General features: G+C 39.3%; 1 protein-coding gene across 2 annotated transcripts; it reads left to right on the top strand.

The window, feature by feature from the left end:
* The first annotated feature begins 4,188 nt into the window (after positions 1–4,188).
* On the top strand, positions 4,189–16,680 carry LOC140941132 (CD63 antigen-like). Of its 2 annotated transcripts, none has more exons than XM_073390102.1 (8): positions 4,189–4,329; positions 6,514–6,603; positions 7,046–7,261; positions 7,920–7,994; positions 11,567–11,668; positions 13,434–13,580; positions 14,267–14,350; positions 14,826–16,680. In XM_073390102.1, the coding sequence occupies exons 2-8, from the start codon at positions 6,523–6,525 to the stop codon at positions 15,090–15,092; spliced, it is 972 nt and encodes a 323-aa protein (XP_073246203.1). In that variant the 5' UTR covers positions 4,189–4,329; positions 6,514–6,522; the 3' UTR covers positions 15,093–16,680. The 2 variants fall into 2 exon arrangements, with proteins under 2 accessions (XP_073246203.1, XP_073246204.1); XM_073390103.1 differs by lacking the exon at positions 4,189–4,329 and adding an exon at positions 5,214–5,489.
* Positions 16,681–18,407: the final 1,727 nt, after the last annotated feature.

Below are 18,407 nucleotides of genomic sequence, written 5' to 3'. Positions count from 1 at the left end.
GTTTCAAAGCCTTGATGTCTGAGACGTAATGAAAGTCCGCGGAGTCTATTTATGAAGTCAACTTTGGACATGCAAATTCTAGCATATCTCACCGGTTGAGATACATAAACACCGTAAGCTGGATTTTTTTTTTGGCGGGGATGTTGCTGTCCATATGAGGAAAATTGACAATCCGGAATGCAAAGTCATCGCTCTCATCGTAGATGCTGATGAGGAAAGGTGTATTTATGTCGCCAGTCTTGATATTCGTGTCGAGGTATCACACTTCAGTAGATGATGTAGACGTGTCTTTAAGTTCCAATTCCAAAGTCCACATTGTTAATACTGAATAAATCGTCGATGCACCGAAAGGTGTTGCTGAACTGGATGGCTTTTGTAATGTCCTGTTTCATTGTCTTGACCATGAAATCGTACTCGAAGGTTTGAGCGAAGAGATCAGCCAACAAAGGTGCACTGTTGGTGCTCATTGGTACACCAACAACCTGCCGGAAAACAGAGCTTCCAAAACGAACTATTATTATACTCTTCACTTGCCAAATTTGTAATCTTGACTCCTTAACATAAACTACTTCCCAAGGACTGTAAATGGCCATTGGATGAAAGCCAGGTGGAAGTATTAAACCAAGTTAATAGTGCATGTAATTAAATTCCTCAGATCTCCTAGTCCAGTATGACCCCAAAAAAGAACTTGTATTTTCTAATGACGCCTCACCTTACGGACTGGGGGCAGTATTGTCCCACATCGTTGATGGAACAAAGGCCCATAACGTACGCCTTGAGGACTCTGTGTCCTGCAGAACGAAACCATGCCCAACTAGATAAGGGGAGAGCTGCGGTTATACTAAGCCTCAACAAGTTACGGACAGAAATTCAAGACGATTACAGGCCACCAGCCGTTTTAAGGTCTGTTTAAGAGAGAAAACTGTTCCAACCAAAATCATGGCTGAACCAGGGTTAACCGGGATCCAAGCCTGGTTCAACCAGCCAGGGTTTTCTGGTATTCAAACTACGATTACCAGCTTTACCATATGTGCAAAACGCATGGTTAATTACGGTATCCCTGGTAAGCCTTGTTATCCTTCGTTCTCAGAATGACCATGGAAACCAGGCCTTAACCAGGCTCTAGACTTGCCACAAGTCGGGCTTTTGAGAAAGTCTAGCCAGGCTCTTGAAGTACTCTTACACCAAGAATTCCAAGGTGGGTTCTACCTCTGGCAGCCTACGACTAGGAACGGGTTTACAGAGAGGGTAAAAATCACAGCAACGCCGATGGCCTTAATCAGTTACCTTTGCCGGATAACATAGCGAAGATCCCTGAGGAAACAGAACTCTTAATTGAACGGTTGAAAGCTATGTCAGTGGGTGCTGATTACCTTACGGATTGGACAGCCTCAGACCCAGTGTTACAGAAAGTCCTAAGAAGAGTCCAACATTGCTGTGGTATTAAATGCCCGTATAAAGGCCTTGAGTCACATTATGTGGAGGGAGACAAACTTAGCACATATAATGGACATATTTTATATAGTGAAAACGTGTGGCATACCAGAAAGGGGCCAGCAACAGCTTCTGAAAGGCAACGCTCACCCAGGAAAGGTTGCAGTACAAAAAATGTGGCGCGTAGCTACCTATGGTAGCCAGGGCCGGATGATGACATTGAAACTAAGGTCAAGTTGTGATAACTGTCCCCGAAAGCCTGAATGTTTCAGGCTTTCTTTTGTATTGCAATGTATTTTTATAACAATAATTGGTCGCGTACTGAAGATATTATGTTATCAAAATGAAATTTAATTTTTAGCACCGGCATTGTTTACTTCGAAAGTACTTTTCTATGATAATGAGGTTATTTTTTACGGGCTACACAAAGGAACGCGAAGAGTGAAAACTTCGAACTTTGAAGTTCTTTTTCCCACTGAGGCAACTAAACCAGTGACTTGAAATTCAACCCAGAAAGAGCTCGTTTGCCAGTAGAGCTGCTTGTCAACCACAAATAACGCTAAGTATATACAAGCTAAAAACAAAATCGCCCTTGCCAGGATCAACAAAACATCTAGTGTTCATAGAATCCGAATTTCCGTCAAGTTGACTTACCTACTGATAGAGAAAACAACGAAAAGCTCAAAAACACGAAGCCACATCGTGATAGCCCTTCCAAGTTTCTTGTGCATAGATCAACAAACAACAAACCCCTCTCTGTCGGGTTTCGTCAATGTGCCCAATTATGGAAATTGGGTCTGAATCTAACGCATTGATTGGCTAATAGAGAGTAACAGATGTCACCCTTTTTTCAAGGCAAGTGGCGGTTTAGGATGATTACAGGCAAATACGGAGAATTGTTGCCCATTGTTAAGCGACCAATCGCAAAGGGGGGTATTTTTCTTTCGGAAACAACAAAGACTGTTACTAAATGAGTGGTGATAATACCGAAATCATTATGCCCGGAACTGCTTATACCTACTCTATTCCACAGGCAGCCCGTCAATTCCGGTGATCGACAAAAGAGGACCGGAGCTCAATATTCGACTGAAGAGTGGTAAAAAAAAATATGTATTAGTTCCAATTAAGTATTCCTTTACGGCCCTTTACCATGGTCTTTTGATTTGTCCTGGTCAATTTCAAAACAAAGCTCGCATTCACGTTTTAGGCGATTCCTTAGTAAAAGAATCTAACATAGACTGTAGATGAAACTTGGTACACTGATGCAACAAGTCAAGAAGATGACAAAAAAGCGATTAAAAGTGTCGGTTACGGTGCTCGTTTTGACGTCACAATGCTGACAAATACGGCTATTTACGACCCTTTGGCAAAAACCGCGCGCGGCCCAAAACTAGACAAAAAGGGCAGATTTTCTCGATGATGCAAGTGGTATCGCACAGAATTTGATTTAAATGTAATTTTTATCTACTAACGTACCAGAAAAATACCTTTTTATGCCCTTGTTTTTACTTTACGCTCCAAAGTAGACTTAATTTGGACACGAGCTTTTCGATTCGTTGTAGCTTAATCCGTACAATTTAGTAAAATTGCCAAAAAACTGAACATAGATTTATGCCAATTTTCTTCTCATTGAAAGGAAGCACTGTTCTTACTAAAATCATGAAATAAAAAATGGGGCCACCGTACTCGTTTTTGCGGCAGAGCTGCAGAAAGTGCGCACCACATGCATTTTCTCCGATTATTGAGAGAGGACTAGGGAGAGTTTCAAAACGGCATGTATGTGGAAGGGGGAAGGAGGCATTAAATAATCCGTTTTTTCAGATTTTACATCGAGATATCACAGTTAGGACGCAATGTGATAAAGAGGGCGCTTAAATGGAAATTAAAGTGAGGTAGCACACGTTTGATGTCCACTATCGAGGTTCTCCGTAAGAAAGTCGAACTCAGTAACACGCGTACTGCTTACGTTATGCACATTCCCAACCCACTGAGTCTCATCTCGGCAAGAATCAACCACAACCTAAAATTCTTATAGCGTTTCTCTTCAGTCAACTTAATTTTAATAATGTTACTTTGAATGCTCTTTTTCACGGCGGCCATCTTGTTATGCGCAGTAAGAGATGCGCAGTGCAAAACCAGCGAATCACCTTAACTTCGCTGGCCGGTTTCAATGGCATTTTGCCGAGTTTTGCTCTCGCGGGTAGTATACACTAATAAGTCTTTATTCACTACCTCCGACTCCTCAGTTCTGATCCTCGTTTGTCAATCTATAATCCTGATATTGTATTGTTAGTTATTACCGGTATACATTACGTCTGACTGCCTATGGCTTCATGTTACTTATTCTATACACGGAAAAGAAGCTTGCGAAATTAACGTACCTGTATACTAACAAGCAGATCCTGTGAAGGTTGCACAACGCTTCCTTGTCTTTTAAATCTTGTTGCTAGCAGCATCCTATACCCGAACATACGGACAGCTGAAGCCTTCAGCTCGGTGTATTGCGTGACGTCACCTGATATGTGTTAGTAATTTTTAACTATATGCCTGTTCGTTCGTCGTATGGTCACTGTCGTATCGGTAAATACAATTCATTTTCTCTTGGTTAAAAATTACGCGAATTTACCCGTTATAAACTCGAACCATATTACTAAATATATTAAGAAACATATTTTTAACTACATGCTATATATCCTGTCCAACCTACAGCCCAGTTAAATTTTTCAATGCGCTTTCAACTTATCACGCCAGACACGTGATTATAATTATTCAGAACAGGGAATGGCAGAGCTAGAGAAAGCGGAAATATGAGGGCTCAAGTAAGTCATCGAACCGAAACGGACTAATGTCGTGTCAGGAATCGCTGTTTGATTACAAGCAAGGAAAGATTTACAGGTATGGAACAAGTATTATTTATTTCATGATTTTGATAGCATACTGTAGTCGGGTTCGTATTCAAATGATAGCTAATTTCAACACGACGATTAGTATTACAGTCCTAGCGAAATTAAGTGTTGTTTCCGCGGTATAAGCAAGGATTGACTTCATTGCGCTTTTAGATAAATTACATGTACGAGCTAGTATACACTTTAGAGTAAAGGACGTTTTATTTAATAGGGTGTGGTTATGCGCATGGGATTTTCAACTTAAATCTATGAAAACGAGATCGGAGAGTGTTTTTTTGTCTACACTTAACACCAAAGTCAAGCCACAGTTTCGGTCTGTATAAACAGATTCAGATTTGTACACATTAAAAATAAAGACAATAAAAAAAATGAACATTTACATGACGTGAACCAAGCTTGTTTGTACCATAGCAAATTGATAAACTTGGTCACGCGACTCACCATCTTTAATACAGCGAACGATCTAAACAAGGAGCCCACTTTATGATTCTGCTTTCTGCAAGAAAAATTTGAACTTTAGTGATTTCTTAACAAAATCATCTTTATACGATGAGCACCTAAACAACCTCCGAAAGGATTTATTTTATTATACATTTTATCGCTATGTTTTGTTGAGACACAGTACAACGGTCACAGTCCGAAGAATCACGCAATCCTTCGAGAAGTATCAACATCTTAAAATGATGCCGGAATGGGTGAATGGTGTGCATTATGAATTGTTGCAAGGTCGTTTCGTGCGTTTATTAAAAGAGTCGTTATATTCTTTAGTTTTAATGTTTACAAGATAAGGAACATAATGTCATCGAAAAACGGGCGCATGACATGACACTTCACCGAAGATGTTAATACGGAAATTTGATAACCTTAGTCAAAGTTGATAGCAACAAAAGAATTTGTCAACAGTTTGATCTGAACTCGATTGCTCGGAGTCAACATCGCCTGAAAATATTACTCTTTGTCTGTCGATGTTTTGAATATAGCTGAAGGCTTCCTAGCATCAATATCAGCTGCCTGGATATTTCGCTATTAGGCTCTGGAGAGTCATAATACCATGAGAGGAAACGCGATTTGAAAGATAACAGATATAAGGAAGCATCGTGCAACCTTCGTAGGATCTGCTCTCCTTCGGCAGCAGATCCTTTGTGACCGGTTAGTATTATTCGCAAGCTTCTGCTCCATCATTCGAGAAAGCTTTCCGGGCAAAAAGATTTCGGTGTTATCGTTGGGCTCGTAAAAACTTTCCGTTTCTAATGGCAAATACTTCCTTGTGTCCATGTCGCCTGTCATAAATTACTAAGCGTTGCTAAGAGGTATAGCGCTAAAAAAGAGATATGCCTTATATAGGATTTCGCTTTACCTCGTATCATCTGTCAGTGTTTTAATGTTAGGGTTATATATAAATGAAAGTTGTATAAATGAATCTGTTACATTTTATAGAACGTTGGGGAAATGAATCTTTTCATTTCGTCCTCTTGTCAAGACATGTTGGTTTCAGTTATCCTTTATTGATATACAAACTGAAATTTACATGCAACAGGAAAAAGCGTGGAATTTGACACAACCTTATTCATTACGTGGTATAGTTTCGTCTGATACGGACTAAGTATAATTACTCTCCATTTAGTTTGAGCAATTTGAGCTCGTGCCCCATTTTTGTTTCGGATATTTACGTGCCCACCTTACCCGGCACTTTCAGTGAAGCCTCTATTAAGTGGATCCCAAATTAAGCAGACACTCTCTATTAAGCGGACAGACACTAAGCCGGGTCCCGAAATTAACGTCTTATATTTTCCTTTATAACGAACCCCTATTCAGCGGGCACCTCTATTAGGCGGACGCAGACACCTAAAATCAATTGTAACTAGCTAATTTCTATTGTTAAAAACCTCTATTAAGCGGACAACGGACCGAATTGACTATGGTAGTATTGGATTTTAGATTCAATACTGTGGATTACGGATTCTAGGTACTGGATTCTGGATTCCTTGTTGGTGGAACTAGGATTCCTTTAATGGGATTCCAGATGTTGTTTAGCTGAATTATGGATTCCAAACCCAAGAATTCCAGATTTTATAAACAAAAAATTTCTCGCATTTCAGAATCCGGACTACCTTACATGCACTACCTGGCAATTAATTTTAATTTGCTCTTTTCTATATCTTTCCCACCACAGTTCATTCATATGATTGAAATGGAAGCAGAGGATAGCCAGGAAAGGTTCATTAAAAAAAAATGCCTTCCAGGCCTGACTGTTTGTGCACTGGTATGTTTTGAAACACCGGAACAAATTAGTATAGTGTACGAGTAAACTGAATGGGCAATCATCCTGGGGAGTGGGGCAGGGGTACAAAGGGCCATCTTTCTTAATAAGAGATCGTATTAAATGAGGTCTTGAACCCCCGCCCCCCAGAAAAAAAACCGTGCTCTTAAAGTAGTAGCCTCTTCTACGGGCCATCCCCACCCATTTATTAAGGGAAAAGCCCTGGGGAAGAGGTTTAGCAATGTCTTTAGTTTATTATAAGAAGGTGTACGTTGTTACTTGCTGCTGGAATTATTTTTTTGAAGAACAATTCAAGCCAACAGGACATTAAGGCTTGTTAATTAGAGTATTGTCTGGTCTACTCTACAATTAAATATTAGAAGGATGCTGCCTTTATTAAGAAAGACAGCATCCTTCTTACATTTTTTGCCAACAATTTTTGCAGCTGACTGGTATTTTCATGATTAGTGCTGGTAGTGCAGTGATTGTTGAAGAAAAAACACATGCTACAATTTCTACCAGCTTACCTATACAAAGAGCCCCTATTGTTCTTCTTGTGGCTGGAATTTTAAGCTTGATTGACGGAATTGTTTGGGCTGTTCTGTTATGCTGCTGGATCAAAAATGCAAACTTTTGTGACCTGAAGAAAACAGTAGCAGTGGTAAGAAAATTATTTCTTTTTTTCAGGACCTTATAACGAAACATTGATTCATTGATTCATGATATGGTAGACTTCTAGGAGAGCAAGAGTTTCTCTTAATTCTATACCCCACCTGAGAGCCTCATGTTCACAGGCTAGTTCAGAATTTTAAAAAAACTCTTGTTACATGTACCACCTGAACATCACATCAAAATTTATGGTAGGGTATTTCCTATATAATCCTGGATTACTAGCAATACTTGAACCATTTCATGGTTACCAGCACTTAAAAGGTTTCCTTGTGCATCAGGAAGTATCTTGGGCATAGAACTAGAGGAGGTACACAATTTTTTTAGGAACAAGGAATTGTAAAAGTCCTGCATTATGATATAACCCTTAAACTCCAGCTGTCCCACAGCAAATACACAACCGACATAACTTCATCACTGCAACCCATTGTATTTTAGTTGTTGTTGTCAGTTTTTGTTTCTTGACAGATATGGTAACATTTGCATAAACTAAGCCATTTCATGTATATTACAACAAACACCTAACCTTACACTCCTTACATGTATAAACACAAACAATAATATTCTCCTGCAGGACCTTGGGATGGGAGGAAAACTTTAAAATACCGGTAATCATGTTACTAAAGAGTTGTTTCTCCTTATCCCTTTAGTTAACAGCCCTACTATTAGCATCAGCTCTTCTTGCATTGGTTGCCGGAGGTCTTGGGGTAGACTACTCCAAAAGGGTAAAACATGTCTAAATTAAACTTGCGACTTTTAGTTACCAGGATTAAGTGATGTTTGCATAAAATAATCGAAGGGGTGTTTACATGACACCAGGGCGACTTTCGCACAGCAGTGAGTTCACTCCCGTGCCCTCTCATGGCTCTACATTTGTTTACATGATACCACCACAAAATGTCATACCGGCGCAAGTCACTCCGGTGTGAGTTCACCCTGGTTGTTGTAACGAGGCGAGAATTTCACTCCGGTACAAAATCTCACAACCATATCATGTAAAGGCGAAACGACCACACGTTTTGGTGTGAAAATTGGTGTGCCCGTAGACTGGAATGGGTAGCGCATGCGCAACGTTTGCGATTTTGAATCTTACGTGTATTTTATCAATGAACATGAAGTATACCTTCAAATAACGAGATGTGAAATGACCCAGTCATCATGTATACGCCATACAAAACAAAACAGTCATCCCGGTATGAAACTCGTGCCGGTGCGAGTTTTCTCATGTAAACACCCCCTTAGAGTAATATACAGTTTTTGAAAATTGTTGTTTTCAGAGGACAATTAACTACGATACTAATTCTTGAGGCAAACGTTTGAAAAGCTAGGGTACGGATAATTTTATTAAGTTTATATGCCTTAGCTGACAGTTACCATTGTAAAATCCGCGAATTTTACCCAAAGATGCTGAGATCCTGGTTACGGCAAAATAGACATTACTTACAGCCACAAATCAACTTTAAAAACATTTTCATCTGCAGATGCAAACTTTTTTGTGTGTTTTTTATTTGTCCTATATTCCCAAGCGCATATTATAAAACTTACCTCTATGTGAAGTTTCCATCCTCAAAACTTTTGCCTCCAACTTCTCGGCAGTGTCAGGATCTGACGGCATATTAATATTAGTCGATTGTGTAGCAGTTGTCATCCTTCGAGTCGTTTTTTTCGCTTTTCTTGCTATCTTTTCGTTTTCGCACTAAACTTCTTCACATGTCAAACAGATGTGCTTGCGCCATTTTCCGAGAACCAGCTGAGCAGCCGCGCCTTGTCACTTTTTCTGTCAATCGTACAGTCGGTAGTGCAGAGCTGGGAAAAATGGCATGCCTGATGGCGATGAACGGACATAAAAACGTCGCCCGGTTACCTAACGAGAAAACGCCAAAAAACAATTCATTTCAAAATCCAGGACGGTTACCAAGCAAAGAATAAGTCAAAAATCATTCTTTTCAGATTGCAATTCCGTAAAAATTCTAAATACAGTATGTTGCCCAGTATCCGGACGGTACCAGTATCCGGACACTTGAAACAAAAACTCAATTTTTGAGGCGCCCTTTTCAGTTCTCGGTAAACGAAGTATTCCGATGAAAGCTGAACACTTCAGCTTTAAGATGAAAGTTTTGGCGATTTGAAAGTTTGCGAAACAGTCGCAGAAGACGCCCTTCTGTTCAGGTGAGTAGACTGTTTATGGCTAATATTTACGCTGTTTACTGCGCAGTGAAATTAGTGCTGCTCAGAAAAAGGAGGGTAATGTGTGATATTTTCAAAGAAACTGTTTTATTTTTAAAGTGGAGATACTTAAGGAAGTCAGGTTTTCAGAAAGTTTATTAATTCTTCTTGACATTCGATTTGTTTGGAATAACGGAGGCCAGAAACATTCAGTAAGTATTGATGTCAGGTGCCCAGTATCCGGACAGTTTTTCATTTGCTGTAAAGAATTGATGAATTAGCTGTGTACATTATCCGGATAAGATTTATTTCATATCAGTAATTATAATTAAAGCTTAGGATATATGATATAGTCGTACAATGTAATTCTACTCAACTCCGTATGGAAATTTTCTTCACTCATTCAGAGGCGACGTGATTTCGTGAGCACGGCTTGTTTCGCGTGACTGCATTTTCTATATATAACCGAAAGCGTCTGAGTTGAACCTGGAATTCTCATACTTTCCCCAGTTGTGACTGCTAGAATGGGGTTGTAACGGTCTGAAAAATGTCACAAAGGGATTGGGAGATGTGAAAGAAGGAGCAATTAGTGCTAGAAAAGCAGGCTTATTGTTGGGACTGAGCATGAAGAAATCAACACTGAAGGTCAGACTAAATAGGAGAGTGACCTTTGACCGTCGGATTGAGGTCCCTTCCCCAAGCTTTTTAAAAAAAAAAAAAAAAAAAAAAAATGAAGAAAAAAAGTCGTTTGCAGATTGGCTAATTGAGCTTGCAAACTCCGGCTTCGGTATGTCCACGGACGCCTTCCTTAAACCAGTGAAAAAGTTCGTAGACAAGGAAGTGAGAATTATACCATTTTTAAAACAACCGCTCGCGTTCCCCACCATACCCCAGTCATTTGTTATGTTTTATTTCAGGATGCTATTGTAGGTTATATTTTTGGAATCGATTGCCAGACTACTTTGCAAGTGCAAGAGAAGCTTATAAGTCGCTTGCCTGTCGAAATTTATGTACAATTACTTTGTTATTGTTGTGTCCGGATACTGGGCCAGCTGTCCGGATACTGGGCAACATAGGAGCTCTGCAAAAATATTAATTTTGCAATGGAAACAAAGGCAAAAAAGTTAAACTGTCTCTCGTCATATTAAGGACTAACTAGATTTTCTCTGGGCCAAATTTCAGAGCTCATGCGACTAACAAAGGAAAGTTATTGCAATGTTAAACTGAAGTGTCCGGATACTGGGCAACATACTGTACCCATTATTTCGCTTTGCAGTTTGACTTCCTAACACTTTAAGACGGAACCCACCAGGACATTGAGTAATTTTGATTTGCAGTGGACAAAAATCTTGTACCAGAATAATTAAAAGCATAATTGCAATGTTTTTTACATTTTTTAAGGGCTAAAGATGTAATAAGTCATCTGTAGTAAAACCCAGAAAAATTTCCTATTGGATCCCCGGAAAATGAATGTCAAATTTCAAAAAGTTACATGATACTCATGAAATTTTCATAATTTTACCTGGCATGTGTAATCACAATTCGTGTGAAATTTGACATTCATTTTCTCTGACTTCCATGAGAAATTTTCTTTGGTTTCACTACAGATGATTTATTACACCTTTAGCCCATGAAAAATGTTAAAAAGAATGCAATTTCTTTAAATTATTCTGGTACAAGGTTTTTATCCACTGAAAACTAAAATTAGTACCACTTAATTTCCTGGTGGATTCCGTCTTCATAACCCGAGCAAGTTTTTGTCATGCGCGGTCATAAGCAGTGAAAATTGATATCATAAACTAACTCGCTCGACCTTTGTTCGTTTCCTTTTTAGCCGCTTTAGGGAAACCCTGGCACTTACAGCACCATTTTTAAACACTAAGTAAACTTTAGGGAAGAGAGGTATAGAAATGTAGAACGGGTACAGAAAAATTAACCTAATTCATATATCTGGGTATCAGCCAATACAAAATTCCTTTTAAATGGGAATCGAATTTGGTAGCGACCCTGAACCTGTCTGTGTGAATCTATAATTCACCCACAGCCGCTTACACTGTTACAGTAGAAGGAAGGTTTTTATTTCCTACATTTGATGTAACTTTTGTTACTAATTTTAACCAACTCTGTCTAGCTGAAGAGTAAGTTTAAAGAGGACTTAAAGGAAAAGATAGGAGTGTATGGAAGGACGGGACTGTATGAAACGTTGGTTAATGTCGACAAATTACAAAAGGAGGTTAGTTGATAATGAATTTACTCGTCCAGCTTTCATTCTTAATGCTCAGGCAGTTCAAAGCCTTCCCCCAACTCTGTTCCTGAGGCATTTGTTGGGCATTTGGGAGTTCGCAGGGATTGATATGAAGACCGTTACGCCTTACAAAAGATCGATTGGCATAATTCCTCACATCAATACTCAACCCCATTAAAAAACTGTTTTATCGTTCATTTGAAATATTCTCAAGCTCAAAACATAAATACTTTCAGGAAGGTTTTTTCAAAACATTTCCTGAACAGATCCTTTTCAGTGTTTTGTTTTTCTTTGTGAACATTCCTCAAAAGGCAGTTTATATCTATCGAACGGTGTTTCTGCGTTTTCTTTCTATCATTTTAGCCAATCTTTGGCTATTTCGTCTTCCAATATGTAGCTGTGCATCTTTTGCCCAATTTATTTTGAGTTCAGCAGTCAGCACTGCTTAAAGACCAAAACAGCTCAGCTGCCTCGTCCCTGTCTTGCATGGAGTTGATCTTGGATAGTTTATAGTAATGTGTTTTTTTCCTGATTCTGCTCGTAAAATTACATCATTACAATCGAAGCTCACCTTGCAACTACTCTCGCACGCGACCAGCTGTGGTTACGACCACCTTCTCAGCAACCCCGTTTGAGCTGTGATTTGAACTTTGCAATGAAAAGCTCCCGTAAGCGACCGGAACCACTTTTGAGATTACCCAACCGGACTTTTCCTTGGTTTTTACGCTTTCGTAAGCGACCACTCAGAGTCTTCTTCATATAAAGCAACACCCGATAAAACACGAACTGTGAGTTTTTTGAACGGCTTCAAAAATCTTGTGATGTAGATCCACTCATGCACTAATTTTTAGATTTTAACTGTGTTATTTTGGTCTAAAAAAATTGAACTTAAAGTTTAGCCGTGTCTACAGATATGAAGGCACTCATCAAACATAAATTTCTTTTTTCCTTTATGAATTATGAATGAGTTAATTCTGAAGCTCTGGTAAGCGACCACCCTCTATTTTTTCACCAGGCGGTCGCTTACGAGAGTGGAAATCACTTTTTCGAATTTCTGAGGTGGTCGCTTACGAGAGCGTCGACTGACCAAGGGAGAACAATAAAGTTTGTTAAGGAGAAGATATTGGGATCTATGATTCATTCTTTCTTCTTAAACTGTCATGATGGCCTTGCAATAATTGATGATTACACTGTTTTGTCTTCATTTTTATCTTTACCTATTTTTTTATCGTGGAGGCGTTTGTTGCCGAGCGGTTAACACCTCGAACTCTGGATCTGGATTGGAGGACCGGGGTTCATCCTGGGGTCAGATATATAATTTTAATACCAAAACTCACGGACTGACAAATCGGTTTGTATTGGCCTGATTAAGGTTACGCTATACTTCAGAAAATATGGGCGGTCATATGTGGAGGCGTGTGTAGCCGAGCGGTTAACACCTCGAACTTCGGATCTGGAGGTCCGGGGTTCAAGCTTCGCCTGTCACGTTGTTTCCTTAGACAAGGAATTTTTCTCCACTTTGTCTCTCTTCACCCAGGTGTATAAATGGGTACCGGCGATATACCGCTGGGGGTTAATCCTGCGATGAACTAGTTTCCCGTCCAGCAGCGAGTAGCAATACTCCCTAGCATGCCTCATCTTCCGGCCGTTTGAGCCCTTGGTTCATTAGCGCCTTTACTATTTTTTTAAAATTATTATTTTACCTATTTTTTTATCATTTTCGCTTTCCAAATAATGTTATCTTATCTTTCAGGACAAGTGTTGTGGGGTAATAAATTATGCTGATTGGCGAAACACTATTTATGGAGGTCACAGATATGACAAAGTACCAGACAGCTGTTGCCTCGAACAAAAACATTCTTGCGGGTTTGAGTTCGAATTAAGCAAGATTAAACGTCAGGTACGATATTCGATTGTTGTGATGTGAATTGTAACATGACTAAACATCATGAATTTTTTTCCCTTTGTTTTTTATTGCCGTCATCTTTTCTTTTATTCTTCTTTTTTGTTTTGTTTTGTTTTATTCGATTTGTGGTACTGTTCGACTGAGGGGGTTTCCAGTGCCATAAAATAAACCTGCCAATTGGTTCAGTGTTTAGAATTAACGAGAATTAGCTTTTGCAAACCATCAATTTTTCAATCTCAAGGCCCTCAGTGTTTCGCAGAAGAATGCCTTTCTTGGGATCGTTGATAAATGGAAGAAAGATTTCTTAATGGGACTGTGTACCAGGTCATTTCTACTAATATGTAGGGTGCCGATAATAGAACGGATTGAAAAGCCTAAACTATCTCGATAGCTATTTGAACTTTTGCGTTTTAAACGTTAAAAATTGTGTAGCTAATATTTCTGGATTTCAGTTTTTCGATATGTACCATGGGCGGTGAAGTTCCTGGATAATTGTCCGGGCAATCCCTTTCTCACTCCTTAGGATACCCCTCCTCCTTCTGCTCCTGTATGTGATTATGATTATGATAATTATAATTAGGATTTTCATTTTGATTATGATTATGATTATGAATATAATTAAGATTATGATTATAATTATGGTTATGATATTGTTTCTTCTTTCTTAATTTTATTGTCAGGGTTGTTTAAAGGTTGCTGTGGATAAGATGAATACAGATTTACTTGTTATTGGTATTGGAGGCATTGTTGCTGCCATAATTCAGGTACGTGAACACCGTATCCGCATATGAATTCCATTGCACATTTTCAAAAAGAAGTCTGATGATGAGGCGTGAGATTTCGTCTTGTATTCATCCAGGAGAGCAATGCAACGTACGTGATCTGTAAACCCTAAGAAGTCTAAATAGTAATACATGTACACACTTAAATCTACCTAACCAAGAAGATCCCTTCTGCCTCCTTTCTAGAAAATGTGTACGCGGAAATTTTATTAGTACCAGAACTATACGTCGATGTAGTTCCTATTCTTCAACCGCTTCTCTGGACTCAATTTTCAAGTCCAAGCGAGGCTTAGTAAACCCGAATTGTGAAAATGGCGCCAGTGCTGATTCCCAGTAAAAAACAGTAACTAGAGGGTCCCGAAGTAAGCCAGTTAAAGATTGTTGCTTTTCAATCTCCTAAACCATGTTTATTTCATTAGTTTTAATAGAACCAAAATATAGTGCATTTGCTTTCCAGATAATCGTAGGCGTTGGATTTTGTTCGTGTTACATTCATGAATCCAGCAACCAAGATGAACATCGTTCTCGCGTGCAAGTTTCCTATCGAAAGACAACATCGTTACAGGAAAACCAAGATGACGACGCCGCAGCCACACACGAGGGTGATACTTCGGGTGCTCAAAGCAGTGAGAAACCCACTGGAGAAAAATCGCCTGAATCTAAAGTTGAGGTACATCGTGGTAAATCAAAAACAGCTCCAGAAATGGAATCCGAAAAAACTTAATTCGAACTTTCCGCCACACCGAAAGGATTCTTTGATTTCGACCTATCTGCTAGCACTGGGTTTTAATAATTTGTTTTTCCAAATTTGTATCAGTTTTTAATATGGCATCGAGAAAAACGGTTCAAAGAAAACTAGCTCCTTGATAAAGAAGCTAATAGAAAGGTGGCAACGGTGCTAGAACAAGCCGACCAGAACTATTTTCAAGGCACGTAGAGTTTTCCAAAAAGCACTCTCCTACTGCCCCTAAAATGATAAGACGCTGATTATCAGAATGTACTGACATCACTGCCGTGACTTGAAATCCGGATGTATTATCCTAATATTCAAGACTCTAGTGACTTTTTGCTCTTAATTTTGACGTATAAATTTTTAACTATTTGGGAGGCTCCACTCGAAACAGTAGGGAGTTTAAGATGCCGATCGCCACGGCGACGTGGGCGAAAACGTCACTTAAAATGTGAATGCGATTTTTCCAATTCACTTACTTTGTCAAATGGAATGCAACTCTTTCGGAGTTGCATTCCTGAGATTTAGAACCATATCCAAATTCAGAAATACAGCAAGAAAATTTCGTCGTAGCTTATTTACGTCTTCTACAACGTACACCTGAAATTAGGCATTTCACGTCGTAGTTGTGCAGTGACGTACAGAGCTGTTGTTTTGACATTTAGGCTGCGTTCACATGGCAATGCACGAATTTCCACCGGTTGAAAATTCGTGCGCTTAGTTGTTCTGTTCACACGAAACCATCTTACCCGTACGAAACTTAAGACGTCTAGCCGTTCAAAGTTCGGTATGAACTGAGCGAAAATTAAATATCAAGCGGTTCCCTTTGAACAAAGCAGCCGGTCGAAAATTCGTCCGGTGTTTTGTGAACATCCTACCACGTGACATGCGGACGACCATAAATCCATCAACTTTTAAAATGAATTTGAAAACATTGTTATTTTCCCAAGTTTTTTCATGACTAGGTTCTTAATTTTTACTTGTATATGCTTATATATTGAGAATTATTTTTATTTTATTGTTTTTAGAACTTCTGTGAAGCGCAATCGAGCATTTTTATTGAAATTGCGCTATATAGGTGTCAATTATTATTATTATTATTATTATTATTATTATTATTATTATTATTAACATCGCCTCAATCTATTTCGATTTTAACGTTATCGTTGCCCTCGCCGTCGTGGCATCTTTACAACTCCAGCCTTAGCCAACGGCACCTCAAAGTCGGTTGATAAAGACTCTATTGCGCAAGTTTTGTTTCTTTGCTGATCGAACAATAGGACTGGTACAATAATGTCCCGGAAAGTGCATGGTCCTCCTGAAGTGGACACCTATGGCTTTCTATTCTGCAGGCTTAATGACCTACTCTGGGTCGCTATAGGCTAGGGACGGACCATTAGGAAACTTTTTTTTTTTGCGGGGGGGGGGGAGTACAAAAAAAATATTCGCGCAAGGGAAAATTAAATGAAAAAAATTCATGCACGCCAATTAACCCTAAAAAATATTCATGCTACGGTCTAAAAAAATTTCATTCAAGGAATTTGATAACGAAAAAAAATTCCTGCGGCTCGAAAATTCCCAACCCCCCCCCCCCATAACTTTTCTAATGGTCCGTCCCTTAAACAGATTTTTAACTGACTTTGAACAGTGCCGGAAACAACCTTAAATAGCATAGGGATCTTATAACTACGGATTTTTGAAATAGGTACACATTAGGCTGATTTGCGTTTTCCTTTAGATAGAAAGGCCAGCCATGCATGTAAATAGTAGCGTGTACAATTAGCACTGGGCAGATAGATCGTGCAGGGAACTAATGTTGGCGTGTAAACCGGCCCTGATCTAAGGAAAATAAATGGCAGAATTATCAATAACTAAATAAATAAATGAATAAATAGTTGCTGAACAAATATCGGTGATTATCGGGCTAACAAAGCGTGCAGACAAATGATATATTTAACTATTGAACAAGCGACTTTCATTAACGATTATCATAGTAATAGTTACTGAATCGAATAAAAAAGAAGAAAAGGACGAAGTATGTCCTTTTCATGGAAAGAATAAAATAATGTATCCAATGAAGTGGTGAGTTTACGCACATTTTTCATCTTGGTTGGGGTTAATCCGTTGCCCCATCTTCCCTTCAAATATCCCCCTCCCTAACCCCTTAGGATAAAAGATAAAGGTTCTTATTTTTACAACGGTAACTCACTAATGCCAAACTTGAAGCCCATAGTGCGCTCATGTTCCCCCCACCCTCTCTCTCTCTCTCTCTCTCTATTACTGCTCCGTTTCACGCCACAGGGAAAGAAAAGAGGACGAAACAAGGATTTGAGCTCAAACCTGAGAATTGAACTCAGAACCCCCGCCGCACGGAAGGCCGCGCACTAACCGACTGTGAGAATCCCTGCTTCTTAGGAAGGTCCGTAATTCAGGTTATGTAATGCCGAAATGACCAACAGCGCTACAACAAATGAAACCCTAAGCCTACCCTACCCATCATTCCTTTCGGGTTTGTCGTGTATGTTACAGTCAGGATAACATTTCCGTAACCATTAACCACTCAACCCTCTCCCCTGGGTTGTTTGTTATATGGCTGGGCTCGAATTCCGTCACTCGTTCCTCCTCTCAGGAGAGGAGCGCGGGCTCCAATTACCGTATTTTCTCAATGAAACACCCCTGGCGTCTAATTCAAACTTGGTCTTGTGAACCCGGCGTTTGTTTCAGTCTCCAGTTTGTTGTAGAGAAAAGTTTTTTGGTCATTTTTCTTGACACAGGTGTTTCTAGTCTTAACAGCGCAAGTTTAACGTACTACAAATAAACGTCTGAGGTTTTATTCGCAACATTCCCTTCAAGATCCGGCGATTAATCGAGAAAATACGGTACATCTATTAAATTCGTACGCACATGCGTACCGCGCACAGGTAGCTACGCCCCTGGAAGAAAGACGTGGGATTTTCTAACGGTCGTGCCCGTTAAAGCGTTATGCTGTCCGTTTAATAAACGTTTCTGCGAGTATCCGTCAGAGACACTGTTTTTCCTTTGTTTGTGTGCAATTTTTATTGAAAAGTAACATCATGACATTAAATTGTACATTATTTAGTGACCTTTGTCAATGTCACACACTCAAGTACGCAATAGTTCACAAGGTGAAAACTTTCTCAGACTACAAGTTTAGACATCGCTTCTTCCGAGTTCATTTATATAGAAATTGACAATTAATTTTGTTCTGGTTAATAACCACACGAAACGAATGTTTTAAAAGTGCGTTTCAAGTGTATGACTTCCTCCTGATATTGAAAAATCTTGCGT

This window comes from Porites lutea, chromosome 6 (genome assembly GCF_958299795.1).
Source record: "Porites lutea chromosome 6, jaPorLute2.1, whole genome shotgun sequence".
Classification (NCBI taxonomy): Eukaryota; Metazoa; Cnidaria; class Anthozoa; order Scleractinia; family Poritidae; genus Porites; species Porites lutea.
Note: the sequence above shows the minus strand (reverse complement) of the source record. Positions and strands in the feature narration are given on the sequence as shown.

Bases quoted from the DNA above. Each gene is read 5' to 3' on its own strand.
- LOC140941132 (XM_073390102.1), top strand. From the start codon at position 6,523: ATGATTGAAATGGAAGCAGAGGATAGCCAGGAAAGGTTCATTAAAAAA. The intron at 6,604-7,045 runs GTATGTTTTGAA...CAATTTTTGCAG, and splicing joins GCCTGACTGTTTGTGCACTG to CTGACTGGTATTTTCATGAT. The intron at 7,995-11,566 runs GTAAAACATGTC...AACTCTGTCTAG, and splicing joins GGGTAGACTACTCCAAAAGG to CTGAAGAGTAAGTTTAAAGA.